The following is an 18,194-nucleotide window of genomic DNA, read 5'->3' as shown; positions in this document are numbered from 1 at the left end:
AAAGATTTTGGCCAGAGTTAACTCTCCCTTAATGTGTGGGTTGTACTTGCACATGACTTGTCCGGAGAATAAAATCGTTTCTGGTATAATGAAGTGGTTGTTATTGAAAAACATAACCTTTTTTGAATAGGCACAAATTCTCCTTATATGATAATAATCTACAATGATTGAGGTAGAGGTGGATAGAGAACTAGAACATTCAGGCCCAAATCCTAACCAACTTCCCTGCACTGACATAGCTGTGCCAATGGGGCATGTGTTACATCCTGGAGTTGGGTGGCAGTCACAGAGGCCTCCTCAAGAATGTTTGTTCCCATACCTCGGAACTACATTGCCTTTATCTCGGTGCTGAAAAGTTGGCTAGGATTGTGCCCTCATTCACTAAGAGCGTCTCATTCTGATCACTCTAACCGACATTAGGTCTTCAGATTGCAAGCAAAAGTCTTATCCTCTGCTAGATGTTCAGTAGGACTGTGACAGAGGGATGATAGACCTAAGACATACATTTTAAGGGTCTGTTGAGGATGATGTCTTCATTTTCATTTCATTTCCAAAAACCTTTATTGGCATTGAAACAGTAAATAGCAATAGCAGTAGCCAGCACAGTGGCTATGTTGCTGAGAGAGAAAGTCACAACAGGGAACTGGTGAGGGAAGAAGGGGGGAAACAGGGGAGGGAGTAGGATCAGGGTGGGGTTTTTAGCTTCGATGATGTCTTTAAAACCATAATGTGAGAAAACAGCCTCCAGAATTAACTCTGTTCTGTTCTAGGCTGGTTTGCTTGTTGTTTTAAACATACTTAGAGTAGGTGGTTTGATATGCCTGCCTATGAAAGAGAGAGGAAAAACAAGTAGATTTTTTTCCAAAAGTAGTCTTAGCATGCATGTTCCCAACTTCCTCTGTAAAGCATTTCGTAATTTTTTTTCAGCAGCTCATCAAATGGGAAGATTTAAATAAATAGTTTATGTGATTTCTCTTTCCTTCCCTCCACCCCCACTTCTCTTCTCCTATATGAAGCCTGAGAACTTGCTTCTAGCTAGCAAGTCAAAGGGAGCAGCTGTAAAACTGGCAGATTTTGGATTGGCTATTGAAGTGCAAGGTGAACAACAAGCCTGGTTTGGTAAGAAACCTCTTTTACTTAGCTGGCCTGCCTTTTTGCTCTCATCTTCATTACAGGATACGCCTCCCATATCCGTGGGTCCCATATCTACTGTTTTACAGTCCACAAACCCTCTCCGCCATCACACAAATGACTTATTTTGTCGGATTGCAGTCCTCCTGTGCTAAGTGGATTGTGGCCACTTAAGGTGTGCTCTTGGAGCCAGCCCCTGAAGGAGTCTCAGGGAGCCCCAGGGCTCCTGGAAGCACACTTTGAGAAAAGCTGGTCTACCCAACCTTTTGGTCCTTGATCTAATTGTGCAAAGCTTCCTTTCCCTCCAACTCCCCTTGCCTTTTGTCTCATTCTTTAAAAAGATGTTGAACCTGCAGGTGGAGTCTTATGGTTTGTTTTGTTTTTGTACACTGTTTAGCACATGATAGTAGGCACTGATTAAAAGTTTCATTAAAAGTTTCATTAAAAGTTTGTAGTGTGAGAGCTATTTGTTTTGCAGTAGAGTCCTGATTCTGCAAAGGGAGAGCTTGCACCTGACACTGTATCTATTGCAGTCCCATAGATCTGCCCCCATGAGGCTTCAAGGAGGAGAATGAATATGGAAAGAGGAAGCACAAATTGGTTGCCTGTTTTTCTTTTCAAAGTATTCAGCCTTGGCTAATTCCCTTGAGCATAAGGCAAGATGAGATGGAAAAAAACTACTTTAGTGGGTAATATCACATTTTCAGGAGGACTGAATGGGGAATACGATATGCCTATTTAGATTCTCTGAATGCATTTGCTTTTTCACAGCCACAGGCTTGTAGTGTATTTATGGGAGTAATTCACAAATGTCTGCTTTGCAAAATAAGGCAACTGGACAAGTACATTTTTTTTCCTACACATGAGTCAGTCTGGAAGAGTTAAACAAAATCTAATGCACACATAAATATTTAAGGGGTGTTTTAGAAACATATGAGATACGATATGGATACTATCCTTTTTCTTATAAGGGTACTTGCTTTTTAGGGTTTGCTGGTACACCAGGATATCTTTCCCCTGAGGTACTTCGAAAAGATCCCTATGGAAAGCCAGTGGACATGTGGGCATGTGGTAAGATCTTGTTAATTCCAGCACTGGGATGGTCTTATACTGGATTAAAATGCTCTATAGAGCAGGGGTGTCAAATTCATTTCATATAATGGTCAGAAGGGCATCCATGGTGACTGCTGAGAACCAGAAGTGAAATTATTAAACAGACAATGGCCAGAAATAATCACTTTGTTTTCACACAGAAACTTATTAGCTGCAAATGACAGAAGAGAAAATGTGCAAATTTTGTTCATAATTTCAAGATATGAGAGAGCCCAATTATAATGGGGCTGGAAAAATTGCTTTTGGGGGCCACATCTGGCCCACAGGTCTTATGTTTGACACCACTGCTATAAAGGGTTAAGGGAGCATTTCTATTTTGTTGTGCCTAAAAGCCTCTGCCAGATTTATTTCCATATTTTTTTCTTTTCTTTTCTAATTGTATCTTCCCTTTTCCTTCTTACTTTTTGTTGCCTTGAGGATATTAGTAGAGGTGTTTGTTTTTACTGAATAAAAACACAAAACACCACACTTTTCAAACACCTCCATCCATAGGGAATACTGCATAGTTCTTGCAAACCTGTCTCAATATAGCAAAAATTTGTGGGGAGCTCCGCTCCCTTTGCCTCTGGAGAGGAGCTGGAGCTTAGCCGGAGGCCAATGATGTCTATCTCCGGCTCTGCTGAACTCCGTCTGAGCTGTATAGCTCAAAACATGAAACTTCCAAAACATGAAACTTCCAGTATCAAGGAAAAAGACATTGGGATACCCTGGGAAGCCCTCCACTGGGGTGCATGCGCTGGGGGTCCGGGACGCAATCCTCAGATAAATGAATCCGTGGACACAGCATCCATGGATATGGAACCCCCTGTACACTTGAAATGTATACCTTTTTTCTTAGTGGGGCTTTTACCTGCTTGACAGTATATGTATGTGCCTACGTGCTGTAAGGTCAGGGACAGTGCTCCAAAGAAAAAGAGTTAAACAGCAGTGTCATAGCTTCAGTCAAAACTGGGTGAAGTGGCATCTTTTACAGTAGTGTTTTGCTGTCTATTACACTGGTGGAGAGCAACTTTCCAGCAACCCTTGATCTATCAACCATTCATTCCAGCAACCCATTCTATTCATTCCAGCAACCCTTTTACAGTTACTGTTGCTCTTGTCTCCCTTGTTCAGGTTTTGGTCTGGGCTTTGTTTTTGTTTTAGATTGGGAACTTATCTGGGGCAGGGAACCATCTTCTCATTTCTTTTGCTATGTAACCTAGTCTGAGAACATTTTTGTTGAAAAGAGGTATATAACCCTAATAAATACATACGTTTTAATTGTTTAAAACAGTTGGGTGTTCCAGTCATAATCTCCTATGTCATGTCTGTTTTGGCCCTTAGATAATATTTATTTAGAGATGCTTGTGCTTAATTACTTAGCTAATGCTGTTGTGGACTTTGCTAGGAGTTATTCTCTACATCCTCTTGGTGGGATATCCTCCTTTTTGGGACGAGGATCAGCACAGACTCTATCAACAAATCAAGGCTGGTGCTTATGACGTAAGTAGTACGTGCCTCGATTTCTTTTTTCTCATGGAATAATGGAAGCCAATTAAGTATTAGTTTATGATTCTGACTTTTTTTCCTATCGTACTTATGATTCTTTTTCCTATAAATTTATCTTTTGACAATACAGTGTGCCTATCATTTAATCCACAACTGACAGTCTACATTCATAAATTTTAATCTACTCATGTTTAACAAGGTAATTGATAACACTTTCCATTTAGTTCTCTATATCTCCTTACTTACACGCACACACACTGGAAATTGACTTTCTCTTTTCTCAGTCACACTTCCCTCTTTTTGCCGATGACACTCAAATTTCCTCTTTTTAATGTTCGTTTAGATGTGTTACAGCTTCTCACAACTGTGATCCCTCTTGGTTCACTTACAAGTTTGCATAAGTGTGTCTGAGACACAGAATTGTGAAATGAGCCATGCAGATACTGCTACCGCCTACAGTATTTCCGTCATATATTTTCTGTGCTCAGAGTCTTTTAAGATTGGCAGCTGCTGCATCCAAAAGTCAATTCAGAATGATGGGAGTTTTCTCCTGTCAAGCTCATCTCAAGGTGATGACCGTAGTAATGTATTTGTAAATAGACAAATGTCTGTTCTTCAGCATGATTATCCCTCTTGCTGTCTCAAAGGACTCCTTCTTACAAATTGCATTTCAGAAAGTAATAGCCTGTTCTCAGAAGAAGCACTGCCAGACTTGCAGACTCAACAGGCATAGTGCTTTCTCCCATGATAAAAGCACGACTGCGTTCTGTAATCAACAAGCAAGAATGAGCAGCATGCAGCAGCCCACTCAAAAGTAGATGTCCATTTAGGAGACTATGAATTCCTGCCCTTTTCTCCCTACTCTTCATATCACTTTTTCAAAACTGCAGATATGATTAGGCTTTGCTATGTCTCCATTTTTTTAAAAAGACATTCTGGATGATATCAGTGTGTTTTATATTGCTGCGACTATTTCATTAATAGTTAATTATTTCATTAATTAAGACTATTTCATAGTCTTCTGGTCCTACTCCTTCTCTGGTATGACATAAACGTACACTACTTAGAAATGCAAGGTGTAACATCTGGGAAACAACGCATAACATCTGTTGAAAAAGTTATTTCAAATTATCTGTGTTCACTTCTTAAGTATTGTGTTTGTTTTGTTTTTTAACTTCTACCTATTTAGTTTTGTATCACGTAAATACTTTTTTTGCTCTGTGTTCAAGTTTCCTTCACCAGAATGGGACACGGTGACCCCAGAAGCCAAAGACCTTATCAACAAAATGCTTACAATCAACCCCGCCAAACGTATCATTGCATCAGATGCACTCAAACATCCATGGATCTGTGTAAGTGGCTTTCTCTTAAACAATGCTATTTTGTTAGTCTTCTCTGACAAAATCAGGACATAATATCCAAGGTCCGGTAGGTAATTTCATCCCTCCTCCTTTAATTTTACTTCCACACCATTAGATAATTTATTTCTGTGATTGCGTAAACCTCAGCTCCGTTTTGTAGCTGGATGTGTGAAAAGTGTATAATTCTGTTTAGGTAGACTTCGTATGCTCAGAGTCTTGTTAACTATGTTAAGCACATGAATAGATTTACTTTAGGCAGGTGATTCTGAAATGCTTTGATTAGCTTCCTCACCTGGGTTCCATGGGACCCCACTGCTTTGTCAAGTTGACAATGAACTTCCTGATCTGAGCTGTTGTTTTAATGTTGTCATTCCCATTCCCACATAGAAGCTGCCACTGCTGTCCACCTTCTTCTGTACTGCCACTATGAAGAGTCAACTAATTATAATATTCTCAATTCAGAGACAACTTCTCACTCCCTACCATTGGGAGTAACACATGCCGTAAGAGTTATTTGTCCTTGTAGGTCATGTGCTGAGAATCCTAGGTATCCTCTCCGCTTCTCATGAATTTTCCATCTTTTAGCATTTTGTACAACTTGCTCCCCTGAATCTGCAACTTTTTGACTATCCAGGAATGACCAACCTTTCAACTTTTGGGCTTCTGAACCTTTAACAATTGTGCAGAGGATGGATGAAAAACTGTACTTGCTGAAATTCCCTTTTCTATACAATTGTTAAAGGTCCAGGAGCCCTAAAGTTAAAAGGTGGGTCACTGTTAAGCTAATCTCTAGAGCAAAATTTTTCAGTGTGCTCTTAGGAGCCCTGGGGCTCACTGAGACACCTTCAGGGGCTCCACTAACACACCATAATTGACCGTCATCTGCCCCCTACCTGGTTTGCTCATCTGTCCCTTCTGCACCCCCTGTTAGTGGCTCTTTATCCTTATTCCCCTCCTGTTCCAGCTCTTTGCTGGTATATAGCGTTGGGTTTGGCTTTGCACCACTCCACAAATGCACTGGCACTCTGGGTTTCTCTGAGACTCCACTCCAGCAAGTTTCCCTGAGTGTCCTTTTGGGAGTATAAAGGACTCTGGAGACCAAAAGTTTGAGAACTGCTGTTCTAGAGACTCTTGCTTAGGGTCCCTACCCACCCTTAGAAATCATTGTCTTGTCTTGCAGGATCAGTACTTTGAGGAGCGGTTTTTACATTAATTGTCAGCAGTGATCAATTAAAACTAGTAGAGGTTACCAGTGTCATTTTAGTTTGCTTTTCATCAAAATACCTGTACATTGCAATGTTCTGGACTTTACAGCACATTCTCGACACCTTCAGCTGGAACAGTGGCCACTGCACCAGCCAAGAGTGCAGTTAAGTTTGTGTTCTTGGTTGAACATCATAGAATGTAAATATAAGCCCTTGTATTCATCTTTGATAAAGGAAAAATGTTGCAGACAGACAATTCCGTTATGTTGTTGTGGTAAAGCCAGTAGAGTATGGTAGGAAGAGCTCATTATTCTGATCTGTTACTACAGAGTAACAGATTATTTTCCTGGAGGAAATAACATTCAGAAAACATCATTCATGGATATGGATAGTATTGAATAATATTGAACAATATTGTAGGTATAATTGATGCACTGAGGAACCTACTTTTTTGTTTTATTTTAGCAACGTTCTACTGTTGCTTCAATGATGCACAGACAGGAGACTGTAGACTGCCTGAAGAAATTCAATGCAAGAAGAAAACTTAAGGTAAGAGACCAAGTATCCTAACCCCCTTCCCAGGCCTGGTTCATCTTTACGGGTCGACTTGGACTTGTACCAGTTGAGGCCTGTAGCAGCCAAAAATCCCCCATGTGATAGCCATGACAGTGTCACTGCGTGGGGATTTAGATAGGATTGGGCTATCAGTATCTGTTCTCTTGTGAAATCCTTTGTGTTTGAATGTGTATGCGCACCTGTGGATGTGCATGTGTATGCATTCTTGTGCATATAAATGCACAAACCCTCATAGTGTCTGTTTTTAGAGAGGAAAACAGCTTAGGGACCAATTCTGAACAGTGTGTGCTGGCTTACTGCCGGCGTGCACTGTCACAAACGTTCCGTAAGGCACATTTGCTGGCCGGCGCTGGACAACCGCAGGGTGGCCACCAGAGCTCCGCCACTTGGCAGTAGCGTGGACCGCCAAGCAGCGGAGAGCGAAGTGGTGGTGCGGGCAGAGGCGGGGAGGAAGCGTTCCAGGAGGAGGTAGGTGGAGGGTTGGGAGGAGGTGTGCCACGGGGAGGGAGGAAGGGAGGCGGGACCAGTGGAGCAAAGCTCCACCAGATCCAGAACCTCCATATTGGGCTCACCACCCAACACAGAGGCTCTTGATTCACCGCTGGCCTTTTGGTAGGACAAAAGTCCCCTTCCCCCGGAGCGTGCAGGATGCGGTGGCAGCAATTTTTGGTGCCGCTGCAGCCCTGTACAGCTCAGGATTGGGCTTTTAGACATTAATTTGAAATTTTTCTTGAAGCTGATATTTTACTTGTTTAGCAATGGGGGGAAAAAAGAGGGAGAAGGATGGAAGGCAATAGTTATTTTCAACAGTGGATCCACTGATTTCACTGGGGCAATCTGTTCTTGTCACATTTTATGGACTCTTTGCTAAAGAGCCCCTTCACACACAGTCATACCTACACCCTGTTTGTAAGGAAAACCTTGCATGTGCGCAGAACATTATTTGCCTGTTCAGTATTGGAGATCTATATTTGAAATAAAGGAAATTTGCTTGTGGTAATCTTCAGAAAGCATTGCAGAGGATATTGATGTATTATGCTGAATGTGATTTCAGGGGGCCATATTGACAACCATGCTGGCTACAAGAAATTTCTCAGGTATGTCCATAATACTGGAACTGTACTTTCATATTGTTCACTGGTATATGTTGAAATGATTCATCTTTGGATGTGTTCAGATGCCATGCTTAGTTGCTTAAGGTGTTTACCTTTCTTCTGTGCATGGGCCAAGTGTTAATTGGATTGAGATGAGAATTCTAAGTGGGTGTTTTGCTAATTCCATCCTTCCTCCCTTTCCCTTGTTTTCATTTCCTTTCATTTATAGTTGGTTGGGCACAGAAAGTTCTGATGGTATTTCTTAAGACATGTACCCAAGAAAACACACATTTTTAATTTTTTTTTTTTTAACAACCATGATAATTCCCTTCTGGAATTGGAAAAAAGATTTGGATATTTTCATGTCCTTATTTAAACCTTTTCTGTCAAATAGGTACAAATGCAATAGAGGTTGTTGTTTCATTGATATTAGTCTTGTTTTGCTTTCAGGGTTTCTTCTTCATTAAAAAAAAAAAATCTGCATCCTTTGTGAAAGAACAGAATCTCTTTAGAAGTTATGCCCCATCTTTTCTGTTGAACATATGTGCAGAATGAGGCTACATTTATATTTTTCATAAGACTAATGTGTTTGGCAGCACACATAAAATAGCTAGCAGGGGAAGCTGAAAGTTATAATTTTGTAGATGGTTTTCGAAACATGAAAAGCGAAGACATAATAGCTAGAAAATGTTCTAGTCTAACGGCCAGACCATACATTCAAAACACTTCTGTACCTGTAATTATAACGTGATCTGGGTGATCCACGTACACAGTTGCACCTATTCAGAAGTTAGTCTTATGATTACAGAAATTTCTTGCCAGTTTGTGGATATTGCCACGAAAAAGTTGTTGCATCTGTAGACAAACCAGGTAACACATTACATTTTCCCACAAATATGGCCCCCATAAACAATCAAGTTCATCATGTGAGGAATCTTTTCAGTATTCAGACCAGTCAATAGGATGGCACATTTTTTGTGTATGATATGCTATGCTATGTATACTCACACAGTCATTTGAAATCGAAACTATGCAAGAGTTTTGGCTTGGTTGTCTAAAACCTTGTTCACAGAATTGTCTTATCCTGACAATAAGATGTTGGCCAGTTTGTCATGAACTAGGGTGTCCTAATCTTTTTTTTTTTTTAATACCTGAGTTTTTATATTTATTGTCTAGCATCTGTAGTTGAAGGCAGACTGCGATTTTGAAAATTACTTTTTGAAAGCTATGCAAAGGAAATAATTGCAGAAAACTGGATTGCAATTCATGCTGAGATACTTTAAAAAATTATAATTTTCTTCATCTGCTTAGCCTTCTAGCTTCTTCCTGCTCATCTTCCCCTTTCCCTGTGTAAGGAACTACAGTGAATATGGTTTACAGCAGTGCCCCTACTTAAAAAATAGGTTAGGGGCCAGGTGTCTGCTTTTAAGCTGATTTGTTCTGAAGCCCAATGTAAGTGTTATCAGTAGGCAACATGTTGAGAAATATGAAAAAAGTCTTTACAGTACAATACTCTATTGTGCAGTCTTACCTTGAAAAGCAGGTTAGCAGGGCTGGCTGGAACAGGATGAGGAATGTTTGGGAATGAGTACTAATGCCATCTGTGGGCAAATGGCCAGGCATGTTTGTTATCTTGAATGTTCTTAAGCTGAATGTTAAGTAGGGGAGTTTCTCTGCAGTAGAGATGCTCTTCACTCATTTTAAATTTGTAATTGTGTTCTCAATAAATGACATATACTACAGCATGCAGTTTTTAAAACAAACTTTTGAAAAAAATTATAACAGTGAAAACCTGAGAAAACAGTGAAAGACTGGGTTTTTTCCAGGATCTTCTCAAATTAGGTGTATGGGCAAAAAATGAAAAATGTCTCACCTCAAGGAGACCTTTCCAGTCCTGTCCCTCCCCCCCCCATGAAAAAAGATACGGTTCTTGCTCTGTTAGTACAACTGCATCAGTAGGAGGGATTTGGGCAGGACTGGGCTGTTGGTAATAGTGCAAACTGGAAAGTGTTAGTCTTGTAGAGTACAGGGCTCCAACTCCTACTAGATTAGAACAGTGATTGTGAGTGTTCTCCCCAACTCCTCTTCCTAAGCACTGTTGTTTTGGCTGTCAAAGTAGGGGCTTTTGATGAGGTTACTGGTTTTCTCCTCAGGTAATCTCAGTGTATGAAGAATCACATACCAGGCTTGATCATATTATACAGCGTAGCCAATCAAATTTAGCTATTATGTCACTATGGACAAGTTAAGCCAATTAATTGAGAAAAATCACTTCTTGTGCTGGGTACTTAGGCAATTCTAGACAGTTTCTTACCCTCTTATGACTATCCCACAATTGTTAAAATTGCGCCTGTTGGGTGTAATGAGGCTTTTAATGAAATGTGCCCCTGTATGCATATACACACTCGGTTTAGCACTAGTGGGGCTCTCAAGCTGAGTAACTTCTCAACAAAAGGGCTTTAAACTCTATAGGTATCTGGTCTCCTTTGATAGTCAAAGTGCTACATGTGATCTCTGCTAACATTTTGTATCCCGTTTTGTCCTTTCAAACTTGTATAATCAGGGTAAAGAATAATTTTGTTGCATTAATCTGTTCATTCATCTATTTTGTGAATTGGCCTGTTCTGTTTGTTCCATTCTTTTAGAATGTTTTGGCATGCATTGGTTAGTTTAAGAAACAGTGACATTTAGTTATGACAACTAATTTTTGAGTTATTCGTTATATTTTTGTTGCCCAGCATGCTTTTCTCTTTTCTTTTTTTGAGTAACCCGTCTGTAACAATGTATTTACAAAAGTATTTTATTTTTTCCCTTTTTTGTTCTTCCTGTTAATGTGGAATGTATGTTTCTTGTGAGGTAAGCACCTCAGGAGCTGTGAAAGAAAATATTTTTTTTTTCTTCTTGCCTGTCCCAAATCATCCTGGTTTTTGTTTGTTCATATGCAATGGAAGGATGGAACTAGATTTTATGGGATACAGTACGTGGCATTACCATGTGGTGAATTTCTTCTTCCTACTTGAGGGAGGTAATGAAGGATATTGTAGAACTTGAAAAGATGCAGATCAGGGCAACTAGAATGATGAGAGAGCGGGACCACCTTCCTTACAAGGGTCCTTAGAGTTTTTTGGGCTTTAACGTGAATAAAAGGCAATTAAGTGGGAACTTTGCTGTGACTTATACAATTATGCATGGTGAGGAAAGACAAAGGTTTTTCTTCCACTCTTACAATAGAACCTGCAATCATTAAGTGAAACCAATTGGATGGACAAAATAAAGTACTTTTTCACACAACCCATAGTTAGTCTGTGGAATTCAGTGCCACAAGTTATGGTGATGGCCACTAGCTTGGATGGATTAAAAAGGAGGTTGGCCATATTCATGAAGGACAATTCCATCAGTGACTGTTAGTCACTGTTTTTTAGCAGGGGGAGAGTAACTGGCCCACCTCACCCCAGCAGTGTCTGTTCTAGTGGCTGTCTGCTGGTATTCTTTTGCATCTTTTTTAGATTGTGAGCCCTTTTGGGAGGGAGCCATTTAGTTATTTGATTTTTCTCTGTAAACCACTTTGTGAACTTTTAGTTGAAAAGCGGTATATAAATACTGTTAATAATAATAATAATAATAATAGTCATGATAGCTGTACATTACCACCAGATTCAGCAGCACTATGCCTCTCAATGCCAGCTGCAGGGGAACAATGGTGGAAGACAAGTATATTTTCTCTCCAGCTTGTGGGCTTCTCAAAGGCAGTTGGGACACTGAAGTACATGGGCCTTTGGCCTGATCTAGCAGGTGTTTTCTTATATAAACTCACAGCATGATAACATTACGGTGTATGTTTTGTAGTACTAGAAGTTACTGAGGAAGAAATATGGGGTGCAGCTTTTGGCAGTAGGTACAGAACTCCCATAACATCTAGTTCCAGCTTCAATTCCATTTCTTTGGGTTAATTATATTTAATTAATATAAATTCTTTTAATTACAAATATTTTGTGTGAATGCAAATCAAATTTTTAATTCTTGGTGTGACTAGGAGAACAGTAATTAAAATTGGTGCAATATGAAGCTATAATTTCATTGTTTCTTAATTTGCACTACAGTGGTGCCTCGCATAACGAAATTAATCCATTCCGCGAGTCCTTTCGTTATGCGCGTTTTTCGTTTTGCGAAGCGCGTTTTCCCATAGGAATGCATTGAAATTTAATTAATGCGTTCCTATGGGCAAGAAAAGTCAGAACAAAGTCAAATTTGGTTTACAAAGTGTTTATTAAGTGCTCTTTAAAGGCATACATACTGTACAGAGGATTTCAAAAACGGGGGGGGATGCTGAGTGGGGAGCTTGAAGGCTGTAATCCTGTGCACACTTTCCTGGGAGCAAGCACAATGGGACTTACTTCTGAGGAGACACGCACAGGATTGTGCTCTAAGCTGGGGAGGACAGAGCAGCTGCACTCAATTGCTTGCTTTTGCCGTGATCATGGGGAGGGAAACAAGGAAGCACAATGGGACTTACTTCTGAGGAGACACGCACAGGATTGTGCTCTAAGCTGGGGAGGAGGACAGAGCAGCTGCACTCAATTGCTTGCTTTTGCCGTGATCATGGGGGGAAACGTGAAGGAAATGGGGCAGTGAGAGGGTGAATGAGCGATGGGGAGGATGCTGAGTGGGGAGTTTGAAGGCTGTAATCCTGTGCACACTTTCCTGGGAGCAAGCACAATGGGACTTACTTACATAAACTGACATGAAGATCCGCCCCTTACTAGGGTGGACGGGATCATGAACTGACATGAAGATCCGCCCCTTACTAGGGTGGAAGGGATCATAAACTGACATGAAGATGCGCTCATTACTAGGGTGAATGGGATCATGAACTGACATGAAGATCCTCCCCTTACTAGGGTGAACAGGATCATGAACTGACATGAAGATCCTCCCTTTACTAAGGTGAAGGGGATCATGAACTGACATGAAGATCCGCCCCTTACTAGGGTGGACGGGATCATGAACTGACATGAAGATCCTCCCCTTCATGGACGGATTTATTCTCAAAATGTAAATTGTGTCACTACAATGGTGTGATAAAAATTACAAACAAGGAGTGTGCAATTTCATATGAGTGATGGAGGACCTTGCACTTTGCCCCTCCCCCCACTGTCCCACTACCTGCATGAAATAATGTGCAGGACAAACAACATGTGTTGCATTTCCCCACAAAAAGAGGATTACATAAATTAGGAAAGGGATTCTCAAATTATTTGGGCAGGTACAGGCACATACCACCCACAATGGACATTACTTTGTGTATGTAGTGCAGTCTCCCAGGATCCTCAGCTGCTAAGTTTGTAGACATTTCCCAAATTTCTGTTCAGAGCAGAGCAAAATGGCTGAAGTGTAAGTTGATCCATTTCTACTTGACTGGATCCATTTGTATTGGTGCCAGAATGATTATGTTTCTATTTGTTCTGTTGGTACAGTTTTGCTTACTTTCTCAAAATAGCTTTTCAAATTATAGTTCCAAATACATTCATTGTTTAAAAAATTATTTTTTTTAAATTATCCACCATGTGTTTCATCTGCAATGCACTTTTTTTTCACTCCAAAAAAAGTTCAGAATTTAGTGATCCTTGATTTAAAACATCAATTTGTACTAGAAGTATAAAGATAATTCTTATGTTAATATATAATTTTACCCAGCCTAATCAATTACACATAACTTCCATTAGGATACATTCGTGTGCACAAGACCATAATAACAGGTGTGTGGCCACAAAAGTAGATTCTAATGCAAGATAGTATGCAGGTTCTTTTTAATTTCAGCTCCCTTTCTGAAAAATACTGAACATAATTCATTAAAAAATAATATTTTTCAGGGTGGACATACGTATGTACATGTATATAGCCCTAGTGCAGCGGTTTTCACACTCTCAGGGAGAGTTTGAGCTGCTCTAAGTCCTTGCAGGGGCGGGGTGAAGGCAGCGACGTGATCCCTAGGATCATTTTACGCAGGTGAATGTAAGAAGGTGTAAGAAATGTAAGAAGGTGATATGGGAGGCCAAGAGAGACTATGAGGAACGCATGGCCGGCAACATTAAGGGGAATAATAAAAGCTTCTTCAAATATGTTAGAAGCAGGAAACCTGCCAGAGAAGCGGTTGGCCCTCTGGATGGTGAGGGAGGGAAAGAAAAGATAAAAGGAGACTTAGAGATGGCAGAGAAATTAAATGAGTTCTTTGCATCTGTCTTCACGGCAGAAGACCTCGGGCAGATACCGCTACCCGAACGGCCCCTCCTAACCGAGGAGTTAAGTCAGATAGAGGTTAAAAGAGAAGATGTTTCAGACCTCATTGATAAATTAAAGATCAATAAGTCACCGGGCCCTGATGGCATCCACCCAAGGGTTATTAAGGAATTGAAGAATGAAGTTGCAGATCTCTTGACTAAGGTATGCAACTTGTCCCTCAAAACGGCCACGGTGCCAGAAGATTGGAGGATAGCAAATGTCACGCCTATTTTTAAAAAGGGAAAGAGGGGGGACCCGGGAAACTATAGGCCGGTCAGCCTAACATCCATACCGGGTAAGATGGTGGAATGCCTCATCAAAGATAGGATCTCAAAACACATAGACGAACAGGCCTTGCTGAGGGAGAGTCAGCATGGCTTCTGTAAGGGTAAGTCTTGCCTCACGAACCTTATAGAATTCTTTGAAAAGGTCAACAGGCATGTGGATGCAGGAGAACCCATGGACATTATATATCTGGACTTTCAGAAGGCGTTTGACACGGTCCCTCACCAAAGGCTACTGAAAAAACTCCACAGTCAGGGAATTAGAGGACAGGTCCTCTCGTGGATTGAGAACTGGTTGGAGGCCAGGAAGCAGAGAGTGGGTGTCAATGGGCAATTTTCACAATGGAGAGAGGTGAAAAGTGGTGTGCCCCAAGGATCTGTCCTGGGACCGGTGCTTTTCAACCTCTTCATAAATGACCTGGAGACAGGGTTGAGCAGTGAAGTGGCTAAGTTTGCAGACGACACCAAACTTTTCCGTGTGGTAAAGACCAGAAGTGATTGTGAGGAGCTCCAGAAGGATCTCTCCAGACTGGCAGAATGGGCAGCAAAATGGCAGATGCGCTTCAATGTCAGTAAGTGTAAAGTCATGCACATTGGGGCAAAAAATCAAAACTTTAGATATAGGCTGATGGGTTCTGAGTTGTCTGTGACAGATCAGGAGAGAGATCTTGGGGTGGTGGTGGACAGGTCGATGAAAGTGTCGACCCAATGTGCGGCGGCAGTGAAGAAGGCCAATTCTATGCTTGGAATCTTTAGGAAGGGTATTGAGAACAAAACGGCTAGTATTATAATGCCGTTGTACAAATCGATGGTAAGGCCACACCTGGAGTACTGTGTCCAGTTCTGGTCACCGCATCTCAAAAAAGACATCGTGGAAATGGAAAAGGTGCAAAAGAGAGCGACTAAGATGATTACGGGGCTGGGGCACCTTTCTTATGAGGAAAGGCTACAGCATTTGGGCCTCTTCAGCCTAGAAAAGAGATGCTTGAGGGGGGACATGATTGAGACATACAAAATTATGCAGGGGATGGACAGAGTGGATAGGGAGATGCTCTTTACACTCTCACATAATACCAGAACCAGGGGACATCCACTAAAATTGAGTGTTGGGCGGGTTAGGACAGACAAAAGAAAATATTTCTTTACTCAGCGTGTGGTCGGTCTGTGGAACTCCTTGCCGCAGGATGTGGTGCTGGCGTCTAGCCTAGACGCCTTTAAAAGGGGATTGGACGGGTTTCTGGAGGAAAAATGCGTTATGGGGTACAAGCCATGATGTGTATGCGCAACCTCCTGATTTTAGAAATGGGTTAAGTCAGAATGCTGGATGTAGGGGAGGGCACCAGGATGAGGTCTCTTGTTATCTGGTGTGCTCCCTGGGGCATTTGGTGGGCTGCTGTGAGATACAGGAAGCTGGACTAGATGGGCCTATGGCCTGATCCAGTGGGGCTGTTCTTAGGGGGCTTGGCTGGACTTACCAGAGCTTCCTGCAGCCTCCTGGGGGTGCAGGTAGCTTTGCACGACCATCTTCAGGGCTTCCCAATCTTAGAAAGCAAAAGTGGAGCAATTGCATCCCACCTCCACAAAACCGGAAGTGGAGTTTTACTCCACTTAAGCTTCTGAGAGCCCTGCAGACAGTCTCACAGGGGTCCTCGCACCCCCAGGAGGCTCTGGTAAGTACAACTTACAGCGTCGCTGCCTCCTCCTTGCCTCCGCCCCTTAAGGGGGCAGAGGCCAGGGCCCTCAGGCTGGGGCTTCGCGACCCCCCAGTTTGAAAAGCCCTGCCCTAGTGAATTACGCAAGACTACTTATAAGAAACTTTCATAGGACTGTTGCTGAGAACCCATTGAAATCAGGGGACTAAACTGCACAGTCTGTTCTGTTTCATTGCAGCTCTTTTTAACTGACTTTCTGATAACTGGATTACAATTCATTGCCTGTTCCAATACATCCTCAAGGAGTTAGGTACACCCAACTTAATATGGATGGGGGTTATGGAATTGTGCAGAGGCCATCTAATGTTGGCTGTCATTATCTAAACAGGAATTTAAATAGTCCAGGTTTTAAGAAGGAACAAACCAGTTATTTCCCCCACCTCTGCTATATGGAGTGGAACAGTCCATCAGTTAAGACTTTTTTCATGCGAATTGAATAGATGGATCTATTATCCAATGAATAGGTAAGAAGCAGTCATTCTCACACATCACTCTGCAGCTAAGATCCACCACTATTTAATTAGAATAGAATTACATATTACACTTATAGCTCTTAGGGCCTGATCCTATTGCTGGGCAGTGCTGGCAGCCACTGTGCTGCATGACAACTGCCTGACACCAAAGTGCCCAAAGGCGTTTCTGGATGAGGTGGAGAGGATGTGGCAATGGGCCTCAGCACCATGATGACTCATCTGTCAAGTGGCCAGCGGTATGTGCTACTGCCAGCTAGTGGCGAGGCCTTTAGGGTGGGTGGGGGGAGTCGGAACTGGCCAGAGAGAAGGTGACTCAAAGGGAGGACTGGGCACGGGAAGGGGATGACGACAGTGGCAGACTTTGCCGCCAAATCCTATACTCCCTCCTGAGCCTGTAAGCCCGACATGGGCCTCCTTTGTTCTGTGCCAGCTCTTAACCCATTGGGGCTGTCAGGGCTTTACAAATGGTGTTCCCTTGCCATGAGGAGACTCTAGTGGCTAGCCCTGCCCCATTGGATACACTGGTGGCCATTTCGGTGGCTGGGGCAGCTTAGGATTTGACTGTTAGTCCTAACCATTACATCTGTAACATGATGGTTGTTACATGATGGCCACTTTTGCAGGTAGATAACTCATTACATATGACTTTGGGTGGCAGTGCTGAACTAATTTTTTTATTTTTGTCTTTGATGCCCAAACTATTTAGGACGTATACTGTTTGACTTCCACAGTAGTATTTAGTTGTTCTAGGATATTCATGTGCAAAAAGTGTGTGTGTGCACATGTGTGTGTCTAGGTACAAAAAAATAATCTGAAATAGGTTGTATGGCTATGCCATGTGAAAATTTAGTTTTATATGGAAATAGAACCTAATCACTGCTACAAACATGTATCTGATGCAGGTAGAAGCAACACTTTTTAAAAGGTCAGAACTGCAACTCACAGAAATGCAACAAAACAGTATGGAAATGTGCAATGGGACTGAAATGTGAAACAGATGCTTCAAGTGATGATAAATACAAAGTAGGAGAAGGAAATAAAAGCTAACCTTTTTGTTTTATTGCTACTGAATTATGTCTCATCTGATGTTGCTTTTTTTCCTTCTAATTTATAGCAGCCAAGAGTTTACTGAAGAAACCTGATGGAGTGAAGGTAGGCTACAAATACTAAGAACATTTAACAAAGTGTCTCATTCACTTTTCATGCAATTTTTCAATGTTCTCTTTCATTTGACACAGAAATAACTAGTTCTCTTCCTTGGGTTTTTTCTTTCTTTAAGTCTGTATGAGTAAACCTTGTTGAAGTTATCCCCTTTGCAGCTGATCGTGGACAAACCATTTTGGAATGGTGGTCTCCTTTTTCCCTTGACCTTCCATACGAATTGATGGAATGTCGGAAGATGACCACAGAGTTTGGCAGCATTTGAGCTGCTTTCTGCCAGAAGTAGTCCGTATGTTTTGGCAGAAGTCAGCTAATAG

At 41.6% G+C, this 18,194-nt stretch overlaps 1 protein-coding gene across 4 annotated transcripts in view; it reads left to right on the top strand.

Annotated features, from left to right (window-relative positions):
* The window catches only part of CAMK2D (calcium/calmodulin dependent protein kinase II delta), a 169,465-nt gene that overhangs the window by 103,118 nt on the left and 48,153 nt on the right, over positions 1 to 18,194 (top strand). For all 4 annotated transcript variants that reach the window (XM_066631889.1, XM_066631891.1, XM_066631893.1 and 1 more), the window contains exons 7-13: positions 1,017 to 1,119; positions 2,119 to 2,202; positions 3,632 to 3,726; positions 4,962 to 5,084; positions 6,764 to 6,847; positions 7,929 to 7,971; positions 17,831 to 17,868. In XM_066631889.1, the coding sequence (XP_066487986.1) occupies positions 1,017 to 1,119; positions 2,119 to 2,202; positions 3,632 to 3,726; positions 4,962 to 5,084; positions 6,764 to 6,847; positions 7,929 to 7,971; positions 17,831 to 17,868 (570 nt within the window). The remainder of the gene's footprint in view (positions 1 to 1,016; positions 1,120 to 2,118; positions 2,203 to 3,631; positions 3,727 to 4,961; positions 5,085 to 6,763; positions 6,848 to 7,928; positions 7,972 to 17,830; positions 17,869 to 18,194) is intronic.

Source organism: Tiliqua scincoides, chromosome 6 (assembly GCF_035046505.1).
Source record: "Tiliqua scincoides isolate rTilSci1 chromosome 6, rTilSci1.hap2, whole genome shotgun sequence".
Lineage (NCBI taxonomy): Eukaryota > Metazoa > Chordata > Lepidosauria > Squamata > Scincidae > Tiliqua > Tiliqua scincoides.
The sequence above is the reverse complement of the archived record's forward strand: the minus strand, read 5'-3'. Positions and strand labels throughout refer to the sequence as shown.